The 10,918-nt window shown below is 36.5% G+C and overlaps 2 protein-coding genes across 2 annotated transcripts; both read right to left on the bottom strand.

Moving 5' to 3' along the window:
* Positions 1-515: 515 nt before the first annotated feature.
* rab3b (RAB3B, member RAS oncogene family) lies at positions 516-6,279 on the bottom strand. Its single transcript, XM_077226325.1, has 5 exons — positions 6,021-6,279; positions 4,953-5,177; positions 3,469-3,587; positions 3,257-3,381; positions 516-2,606 (listed from the first exon to the last, which is right to left on the bottom strand). The coding sequence occupies exons 2-5, from the start codon at positions 5,175-5,177 to the stop codon at positions 2,422-2,424; spliced, it is 654 nt and encodes a 217-aa protein (XP_077082440.1). The 5' UTR covers positions 6,021-6,279; the 3' UTR covers positions 516-2,421.
* A 677-nt stretch (positions 6,280-6,956) lies between these two features.
* On the bottom strand, positions 6,957-10,794 carry atpaf1 (ATP synthase mitochondrial F1 complex assembly factor 1). The gene is made up of 9 exons (XM_077226324.1): positions 10,563-10,794; positions 10,366-10,474; positions 10,184-10,231; positions 10,029-10,091; positions 9,881-9,931; positions 9,644-9,691; positions 7,851-7,946; positions 7,665-7,772; positions 6,957-7,578 (listed from the first exon to the last, which is right to left on the bottom strand). The coding sequence occupies exons 1-9, from the start codon at positions 10,769-10,771 to the stop codon at positions 7,402-7,404; spliced, it is 909 nt and encodes a 302-aa protein (XP_077082439.1). The 5' UTR covers positions 10,772-10,794; the 3' UTR covers positions 6,957-7,401.
* Between the last annotated feature and the right edge of the window lie 124 nt (positions 10,795-10,918).

The raw sequence follows: 10,918 nt of genomic DNA, 5'->3' as shown, positions 1-10,918 counted from the left end.
TGACATAAAAAACAAGAACCAATGTGATTGGTCGAGCCAACCGGTGTGAAAAATGGAATTTAAGCGTTTGATTTAGAAACAGGTTGAATCGTTCAGATCAAAGCTATTTTTGTTGACTAAATGTAAACCTAAAAATCATTGAATTAAAATTAAATATGAATATAAGATGAAAAACTAACATTTACTTTAGCACTGAAATACTGAAATTGAACGGGAAATCAAATTAAAGATATATAGAAATTAAAATATAAAAATACAGTGCAATATTAATAAATACTAATAACACTGCTACAGAAATTCGAAAAACAAAATAACAAAGATTTGTTGTTTAATATAAGACCATGTTGTTTAATCTTTTAACACTATGTGAAAAATAAGGATAAGTGTCTTTTGTGACTTTTAAGTAAATATAGTGTCAAATAAGTTTATTTCATTTCAGCAATTTTTGTTTTCTATCATATATAGTCTATATACTATAGTATCCTCAATACAATGACAGACACAGTACATAAATATTAGCATTATTATATGTGATTTGTGCTTTTATTGTTACAAATTGCATCTAAAAGTAACATTCACAACTGTACAATCACTGTACGCCCCAGTGCAGATTGTCTACAAATCAAAATACACTGACAGCAAAGGTACAACTATATATTCCAGCAGCATTAAAAAAAAAAATCTACTTGGGGGATATCTCATTTGGAATAATTTGGACTATTATTACATAAAACACTCATACATCACTAGATAAAAAAACCAAGGTAGATAATACACGAACCCACAAGGATTTGCTACAGGTTTCTGAAATATAAACATCCTGGCACGAGTTCACAATAAATCTCCACTTTCTTCTTGAGGATTTGAGTGAAGAATCATATCTTTTGTAACAACGCCCGACTATGAAATGTGCTGATTGTGTTCAGTCTATTATTACACACAACAGTAACGTGGTTCTGACAATACTAAGTTTAACATGAATTGAATGTCGTATTTTAGTGCAAGACATGAATTTTATTTTGTGTATCTAATCATTTTTTTCCACTCAAGATGAAGATAGCTTAAACAAGTGCTTATATTCTCAAAACATACTGTGCCAGCAGTTAATAGATGGAGTCCAACATACAATGTGCATCTGCTTCTGATCCTGATCCAATCAGATCAGAGTATCGAAACCACCCTGAAAACTCAATCTTGCATAATGGCCATTTTGCAAAAGTCTGAGTTTATTTTTGTGCCTTTAAACAGATTACCCACCATTTTACCTCCATTAAAGTACTACATTAAATATATAATTCATAATATTAGCGAGATTGTGCCACCACAGATTGCGTTTTAAATCTAGTTTCGGCAGTGAGCACTGAAGTTCTGCGAGCCAAGTAGTAGTTTTTGTGCTTTGCTCTAGTCCCTGCGTTAAGTTTCCTATGGACTGATTAGGGTAGAGTGTACTATTATTACTGAACTACTTCACATGTTTGACAGCTACAAACAAACAGGGGTGTGTTTCCAGAACGCAATCGTTAGCCAACTGTAGTCGCAAGTTCCAACGTTTACCAACATAGTTAAACGAAGCAACTCAACTTTGTGAGTTTAGAACTACAGCTTTCGACTTGCGGCTTGAAGCATAGTTTCTTGTTAGTATGAAATGCTATGTATTTTAGCGCTGTTTTTGAAGTGTGCATGTGCATAAACGCGTAAGGGAAGCTTGGATCATGAAGAGGGAACCCGCGATGAATCAAACATCAAATGAAGGGAACAAAAATATTTAAGTGGTCCTCAGATGCCATGTTTGTACACTGTAAAAAAAAAAAAAAGATATGATCAACGTTATAACGACATATGTTTTTACACTGCTTTACCTCATCAAAATAAGTTAAGCAATTTTCAAGTTTTTGTATAAGTTATACAAGATTCAACTCGTTTTTTAAAGTCAGTTTAATGTAATTTAAGTTGAAATGACTTAAACATCCAAGTTGATTGTACTTAAAAATTTAAGGCAGCAACTTTTTTTTTTTTTACAGTGTAGCATCTCTGAGAAAAACTATGTTGTGGGAAAGTTCCTGACTTAATGAAATGTACAGCAATTGCAAAATAGTTTTTATGATAATCTGACATCAATAGCGATGTTAAATCAATTCATTACCAGAAGTTATTTCTCCACTACCTGTGTGTGATGTCATTAACTACATTTCCTATATTGTTGAGACAACATGGCTCAAACAATGGAAGTGCAACCATGTTACAATGATTCCAGGAAATATTTGTGACTAACTAGTTAATTCCTCTAACGATGGTGGTTAAGCAGTGAGTTACGTTGTTTGCGCAGGAAACGCACCCCAGGTCGGTTCCGATCGGCATACAACAGAACGTTAAACCAAACGACATCGGATCCGCTGCTGATAGGTTGAGTAGAGAGAGAAATCAGCAACAATTCTGAGGTAGCTGGGGAGGTTTATCGGTTAGTCGGGTGGTTTTGGCACCGGTAACTATGGGTGGATCCGTATCGACTCTCTCAGACATCTTCACACAGATAATGTCGACTAAGCGCTCAAATACTTGTCTGACGTTGATGTTCTCCTTGGCGCTGGCTTCGAAGTACTCAAACCCTGCGAGAAAGAATCCAAATACAAAATGAATCAGATTAAAGGGGTCCTATTAGGCTTTTCTAACATTTTCAACTTTCTTTAGTGTGTAACGTTGCTGTTTGAGCATAAAAAGGTCTGCAAAGTTACAAAGCACAAGTCACTCCAGTTATTCTCAACATCAGTATTGTAGTCGACTGTAGTCTTGAATTTTTTTCCGGGAACGAACATCTCACAATATTCCACATTTAAATAATTCTCGCTCAAGGTCAATGCAAAATTAAGGGGGCAAGGCCTGGCAGAGTTGCGTTAGCAGTGTGTTGAAACCCACGGTTATGGTAAGGGCCGTGATATTTCCAAAACACGCTTGAAGCGGTTGACCAATCACAACACACAGGTACAGTCGACAAATCAGAGCACAGTGTGCTTTTCAGAAGGAGGAACAGGAACTAAACAGAGCGTTCCTGCACTGTGAAAAATTATATGATCAATAAGTTATAACAATATATGTTTTTAGATTGCTTTAACTCATCAAAATAACAATTTTTTTTAACTTTTTTATAATTAGGTTATTGAAGCATGTGAACCTATTCTAGCCGACCCCAAAACCAAAATCAAGACTTGATGTAAAATGACATAATAGGACTCCTTTAAAGATCAGGCACATAACTTACCTAACTGGTCGGCCAAGTGTTTCCCCTTCTCAGAAGGCACCACCCTCTCCTCATCCATGTCACATTTGTTCCCCACTAATATAACCTGAGCGTTATCCCATGAATAGGTCTTAATCTGTGTTGCCCTGAAAGGAAATGGTCATTTATGGCATCTAACTTTATCAGCGCATTATGGACAAAAAACCTATGGATTCCGGATTAAAAGTGCTCACCAGTCCTGCACTGCATTGAAGGACTCTTCATTTGTGATGTCGTACATAAGGATGAAGCCCATGGCTCCTCTGTAGTAAGCTGTAGTAATAGTTCTATACCGCTCCTGTCCAGCTGTATCCTATAGTATAGACAACACAGAAAATGATATGCTTTGGAAAAATCACATAAATTTAAGGCCATTCACATAAAGAACTATAACTGTAAAGATAACTATAACAATAACTATATTAGAATCCACACCGACGGACAATAACACTTGTGTCGTTCTGTCTTCAGCTGCTTTAAATGCTCGAGCTCTTTAAAGACAGGTGGATTCTGATTGGCTGTCAATGTTTTTATCATTCATCAACTGGATTTTTACCCCCCAAATGTTCAAATTTCAATAGGGAATTTCAATGTTGTCAGTCATCTGTGTGTCATTATCATTATAGTTGTGATGTGCACTTCTCGTAGAAGGTCTCAAATATTCAAAGAATTAGAACAGTTATTCAAATTACATCATTATAGCTATCATTGTGATATCCTTTGTGGCTCTTTAGAGACCAGAATATCAAATAGCAACATCCTGACAACCACATAACACCCTTAAATTGTATGGCATCTCAATATATTAGAATGTGTATTAGAAAAATGTACAAAATGAATAGGCTACAATTATCTCATTACAAACTAATCTCAATTTATTATTGAGATTATTACCCATTATAATTTTTTCATTTAATCAACAAATATCTAAAAATAAATGGTAAGTTAATCTTAATTTATTGTTTTTTATTATTCAACTATTATTTTTATCTCACAGACTTTCACAATATAAACCTTGGTGGCATTTTATTTATAACAGTGTGACGTACCATGACCTTCAGTGCTCCATGAATGCAATAGCTATCAAGCATGTGGAGGACAAACTAAATGAGAGGTTGTAATTTCTCTATTTTGGGCCCTTAATTATTCAAAGCCCATTTTGTTTGGTTCGACTTGGCGCCAGTTTCCCTGCAGCTGTTTTGAATGAGAGCCTATTTTTAAGACCTTGTGATCAATACGCCCAGATTATGAATGATCACACATTGTGGCTGTGTCATATTTGTCACCTCTGTGCTCGTGTGCTTTCGAAATCTCTGCCCGCCCCCTTACCCTCAGGGGCCGCTTTAATTGGCTATGAGGATCTCTCTCTGAGAGGGAGCAGTGTGGAGTGTTGCTTCCATGACAACCAGCATCGATGATGCATGTGGGGTGTGGGGGGGAGGCACTTGCTTTCTTTTCCTCCAGAAAAAGATGGCTCTCAATCACAGGCTGATATAGGTGAATGTGGAAGGAAGAGGATAGATGCAGCTGGATGCAGTTTGAGTTGAACGATGCCAGCCAATCACATTAGAACAACAAACAAACTGAGGCTAAAAATATAATCATTTCCATTCACATATTGCATGCTCATGCAATATTAGGCGGTTAATCACACCAATAAACCTGCTACAGCACTCACCCATATTTGGAGCTTGACTCTCTTTTCGTTCCTGTAAACGGTCTTCACCTTAAAGTCGATGCCGACTGTGCTGACGAAAGAGTTGCTAAAGGAGTCATCTGCATATCTGAATAAAAAGCTGGTTTTTCCTACACTGCTGTTGCCAATGATCAGGAGTTTGAACATGTAGTCAAAGTTCTGATCAGATCCATCTCTCTGCCCAAAGCGTTGGTCTGCTTTTGCCATCTGTGAACACGTACAGAAGTTAAGGTTATATACAGGTTAAGGTTTAAGCAGGAGTCGAGACTGGTATCAACCCTGTTACTTGTATTGAGCAGGTATTTAAATAATATAGTTATCAAGGCAAGAATAAAGACTGGTGTCAACCCTGTTACTAATAGTGGATACTGAAAATGGTGTGAGCAAAATAAATAACGCCTATATTTGTGTGTATATATATAGCCTATATATATATATATATATATATATACATATATACACACACACACACACACACACACACACGCATACTCATGGTTAGACAAGAATAAAGACTGGTGTCATCCCTGTTACTGAGATGCAGCAGCATCCACTATAAATAAAATACATTTAAATAAGCACAATGTAACACACACACACACACACACACACACACACACACACACACACACACACACACACACACACACACACACACACACACACACACAGCATTTAAAAAACAGGACCACCAGCTGTGTGGTCTATGTATCATCAAAACAAGTCTTGATGATGCATAAGCCAATGCATAATTTCGAGCCTTCATCTCATTTTACACTGGTTCGTTTGGCATGAACATCGTTAAAGCATCACAGAATCAACATAACAGGTCCAAATACAGGTGACATTTTGCAGCTATAGCCATTCACAAGCATAAATATCATTGCATAATCAGAGGATGTTATTATGACAATGTACTGTAAACACACGAGCTCATTCACAAAGTCATTGAGACAATAACGACATATTGACGGACGACATTCACCGACAAACATCCATAAATGACAAGCACCCGTCAATGAATCAATGGCATACGATGGATATGCTCACCTCGGATGTAAGCGCAGCTCTATCTCGTCTGGTGCTGTTCTAGATGGGCGTTTATGGACGCTGCAGCACCTGACGACGCGTCTTCACTGACTCTGTTAACGCGCACAAAAACGCCTGCTTAACGCGTATAGTAGCGACAGTAAGTGGTTAAATCGATATTTATCATCGGGTTTATTTGAAAGGTGGCAGTGTACAGTAGGGTGGGGCATTAGCGACAATTAACCTGCGTTTACAACGCTGAATGTAAGCTAAACGATTCAAATCAGTTTACAGTGACACTTTTAATGTCACTATATTAAAATATAATACCCTGGCAACAACAAAATAAAATAATTTATAAGAAGGTTAAAGAGCAAACTTTCCAAAAAAAATTGTTTAAAATGATAAAATATCACTTTCAAAACAATCAGCTTTTTTGGGTTGTCGCGGAATTCGCGCTACTTTTTTTGCGAAGTTTGTGGAATTTTTTTCGCCCTCAGGCGAAATGATCCCAGATCGTGTGAAATCTTATTGAAATGACCGGATTTTCACCTGCGAAAAAAACCCCTTTATAATAACGAAACGAGAAAGTTTTGCGCCATATCAATGCGCAGCACTCACGACGTTCTGTCAGGAACTATATCATCTAGCGAAAGGATGAAATTTCATGAATAAAATTTTTTTTTAAATGCGTTTCCTCAGTTTAGGCAATACATACACGTATTATAAAAAAAAAAAAGGCGCTTGAGGCTATATTGTATTGTGAATACAGTCGAGATTAAAAGGCAATGTAAAGCACGGCAAGCTTATTATTCACAATTTAGCACAGCCTTTTGTACACTATTTCTTAAACAGTTCAAAATGAAATCAAACCTTTTTGAAACATTATTGCGAACTTCTTAAATTCACTAAAAATCACCTAAATTCATGCAAATTAAAAGTCAAAATGAAGCACCATTTCGCTGCATGTCATTTTTTTATTTTGTTTTCTGATTTTTATGTGCGCCATAAGTGTTCAAACAATTAAAGGGTTACCGTAATGATATGCAAAATAAAGAATTAGGTACTGCCAAAATGTGAAGTTTATTATGAACAACACCACACAGTGGATCCATAAATATGTAGTAAAGATTACTTATTTTTGTGGGAGACATACAATATCTATGGCATCTTAATGGCATCCTAACAATAAGCTTCCTTTTTGTATTTCAAGCACAAAATAATCATAAAACCACAAGGGTCTGTTGCCATGTCCGGTTATCTCACAAATGCTGAAAGGCAACACATATTATCTTCTTATCTTGCTGCAAAGACTCTCACGGGACTCCATACATAGTTACAGACCGTTTCTTCCCAAAGGCGATAGTCCACAATAGGCAACACCATATTTAATGCCATAGGATTAGTTTGTAGTGACTGCTGGTTCAATACCACTCTGTTCTAGTTCTGCTATCACAGACATGTGTTTAAACTCTTCTGGCTGGTGGTTGAAGTTCTCGACCAATCGGAAAGTCTCAAGCCGTTGCGATCCGTAAAATAGCTGCACCTGATTCGCCAAGCACTGTGCCTGGTGGACAGTCTGAAAGAGGTTTACAAAAAAGAAAAAAAGAATTGAAATTTACATAGTTTGCTTTTTGTTTTACTTAGTAACTTCATTGAACTTACCACAAATTTGATATCCATCTCAGCGGTCATCAGCACGATGCCTTTGTCCTTCTGCAGGTCTGTATAATGGTATAAAATAAGATGGCTGGGTGCATTTTCTCCCATAGTCTGAAATAGAAGCCATTTTTAGTACCTAAGCCAGAAAACAGTGTGGAATTTATATTAAAAGATTTTAAAATATAATACCTGAACATTGATTAAAGATGTGAAGTGCATCTCATGACCAGCCCACTGGCCGACAAAAAACTCATAGCCCTCTTTCTGGGGTAGAGCATAAAGAAACTGCACAAAGATTGACAAAAATATAAATATTTGAGTGGATTCTCATAAATACTGAGTGGATTTCAGTTTAAGGCAATATAAATGCTGGTGAGCAGTGCTGGGTAGTAACTGATTACATGGAATCTGTATTATGTAATCAGATTCCAAAAATTAAGTACTTGTAATTCGATTATACACTACATATTAAAATACTCTTAATCAAGACTACTGTTGTAATTAATTTGAGAATTGAACGACTAGTCCCGCTGACAGTTTTTAAATCACTAAAAAAATAACCGACTCATAAGTCATTCCTTCAGGAATCGAACTACACTGGTTACATTGTACGTTTGATTACATAAAAAGAACCCCTTCATTAAAGTGATTTGTTCTGAAATCTAACCAAATTATTTAGTATGTTTTTCATTCACTAAAAATAACTATTTCATAACAGTTATTCATTATCTGTTTTGTACTGTAGATTCATTAGCAGCATTACCCGCCACTGAATAATGAATGCAAGAAACTCAGAAATCGCCCCCTATACCGTTAAATAGGGCACTATTTGAGGGAACAGATATTTGTAGAGGTGTCTGAAACCATAGGGGATATTATCGAGTGCACTCATTCAATCCCACAATGCACCGCAATAACAATTGTACAACCTATGTACGCTCATCGGCTAGAGAATACCCATAATGCACTGTGAGAGGCGCACACCGCATGAATTCCCTTGTCTGACCAGAAGATGGCGTTCACAGCTGAATCATCCATCCATCCATTTTCCAAACCGCTGGTCCAATGTGGCTACAGCGTAATATCATACAGGTATTAATTCCTTTTTAATTGATTATTAAATTGTTTAATTAATGTTTATACATAGTTTCCATAACAGAGTTCAAGATAAATCTTTTCATTGCTACTGGAGCTGCCAGTTTAGTAAGTTTTAAATAATCATAAACAGCAAGCACAAACTATGCAAGTCACTCACTCGTTTTCAATCACTTCTTCAAGTGAACAGTATTAGTGGAGTAATGTAGGGAATAGTGGATGAGGGTGTAGGGGGCGATTTCGAACACAGCCTCTGTGTTCAGTCGGGGAAAGCACACACGTGTGAGAACCATGTGTGCAGTACACACGTCCTGAAAAGTGAAGCCAAAACATTTCCATCGCCCTCCAGTGGCTGGCTGCAGTGCAAGTCATAAGCTCCGCCCTCTCCATGTAATCAAATGAGACATGAGCCAAAATATAAAATCTATTTTTTTCTTTTCTTCCAAAGATGGGTTTTGTCATTTTAGGTAGTTCTTATCACGCTGACATACGTTCAAGTGTTCTTTTTTTCCAAAAGGTTTGGTTTTAGTACTACTGCGCAGACTCGGGCTCCAAATGACGTAATCGTCAACGACTGTTACTGGGATACTTTGGCCTAATTTTTCTACAGTGGAAGGAAGTAGAGACGTCATCCATTTTTTACCATCTATGGTGAGGACCATTAATGGAACCGAATATCTCAATATTCTCTCGGTTGCCACAGATATGATCAAGATATTCAAAAGACACTGAAAATCCTCAATCTTGAAACCACTAGTGAAAGCATCTACTGCCACTAAGTGGCCATTTAGCATTTTGCAGGGTTTATTGTTTGTTGGTATGACATTTTACTTGACCATCTAAAAAAAATGTACTTCACCTTTTCTGTTTCAGACTGAAATTCTTACCGTTGGGCAAGATTTGGCACGGCCAAAAATAATATCAAATGTTGAGCCCTATAATGGAGAATTACAAGGTTATTCGTCTCTGGTGAAAACATTACAGATTGGATGACAAAATCAGATCTAAATTTTGACTTTATCACAATAGATTGAATTGCATTGAAATAAAGCAAAAACAGTTTATTCAATTAGTATTGTTACAGAAATTAATGGACTGATAAGATAACGTAAAACAGAACTCACTGGTATGACGGCACTAATTGTGTCTTTCTTCGAGAAGTGCTGCATCCAAAGCTGCGCAACAAAGTGAAGGGTTTGACTTTTTGTGCGGTGGTCTATTTAATCTTTCTACAAATTATTTTACAGTTCAGTGCAGAGTGAAAATACTTACCTCAGCTATTTCAGATCCAGATTTCTCCTGAACCATATCAAGGTTAAGAATAGATCCTAATGTCTATAAAATAACATAAAAAGGTAGCAAATAATAAAATGCAAGTTTCAAAATCAAAATATGGAATTTAATAATAATGAGGTTTGATTTCTTACCATATCTTTGGTGAAGCCCCCAGTTCCTGCTTTACCTCGTTTGTCCAACTACAACCATTTATTACAGTAATTTAAAAATACAATATGCATTTAAATCATAACAACTTGTATTTGAATTTTTACTAAATTAGATTGAATTTAATGAATGCATTTCTAGAATTAACTGTAAATGTGTTCATCACCTCTTTCTCCATGTACTTCACGAACTCTGCTTGTCTGGACTGTCCGAGCGGCTCTGTCTTCTTCTCACTGCGCTTCTCTAGTCGGGCTTCATATTCTTGAGGTTTAGAACTGATGTTACAGGAGTACAAACTAGATTAATATTTGACATTATTGTATTATATAGAAACTGCATCAGCAGCATTTGACAGCTCCTCACCTGCGCAGTTTCCTGATCTTCTCTTCATATTTATTATAATACGGATTTTCCTCTAACTCCGGTTCTTTCTTTATGGAAAACGCCCTGAAGTGAGATGGTACAAGTCCTGGAATCAGCGGTCTGATGCCAGTGGCCCTGACTGCCAACATTCCACGGTACAAACATGACATTTGTACCATGGCCGCCGCCATCTTTTCCCCGTCCAACATCTATGAATGTCCGTGGCGGAACCACGTTTAAAATATGCACAAAATATATTAGTTCCTACCCTAGATTATTTTATATAATGCTCCTAACGCAAAACATATTATTATTATACAGTTATAACCATATAATACATAATATTAATAGTTATT

This window comes from Siphateles boraxobius, unplaced genomic scaffold (genome assembly GCF_051911475.1).
Source record: "Siphateles boraxobius isolate OS27281-9 unplaced genomic scaffold, OSU_SipBor_1 13, whole genome shotgun sequence".
In the NCBI taxonomy this organism is placed as follows: domain Eukaryota; kingdom Metazoa; phylum Chordata; class Actinopteri; order Cypriniformes; family Leuciscidae; genus Siphateles; species Siphateles boraxobius.
Note: the sequence above shows the minus strand (reverse complement) of the source record. Positions and strands in the feature narration are given on the sequence as shown.

What these genes read in the sequence shown, in the direction of transcription:
- rab3b (XM_077226325.1), bottom strand. Translation starts at nt 5,177, where the DNA reads ATGGCAAAAGCAGACCAACGCTTTGGGCAGAGAGATGGATCTGATCAG. An exon ending in GAGTCAAGCTCCAAATATGG is followed by an intron (nt 3,588 to 4,952) that starts GTGAGTGCTGTA and finishes TCTATACTATAG; the next exon opens with GATACAGCTGGACAGGAGCG. An exon ending in TTCAATGCAGTGCAGGACTG is followed by an intron (nt 3,382 to 3,468) that starts GTGAGCACTTTT and finishes ATTTCCTTTCAG; the next exon opens with GGCAACACAGATTAAGACCT.
- atpaf1 (XM_077226324.1), bottom strand. Translation starts at nt 10,771, where the DNA reads ATGTTGGACGGGGAAAAGATGGCGGCGGCCATGGTACAAATGTCATGT. An exon ending in AAGATCAGGAAACTGCGCAG is followed by an intron (nt 10,475 to 10,562) that starts GTGAGGAGCTGT and finishes CTGTAACATCAG; the next exon opens with TTCTAAACCTCAAGAATATG. An exon ending in GGGGCTTCACCAAAGATATG is followed by an intron (nt 10,092 to 10,183) that starts GTAAGAAATCAA and finishes GTTATTTTATAG; the next exon opens with ACATTAGGATCTATTCTTAA.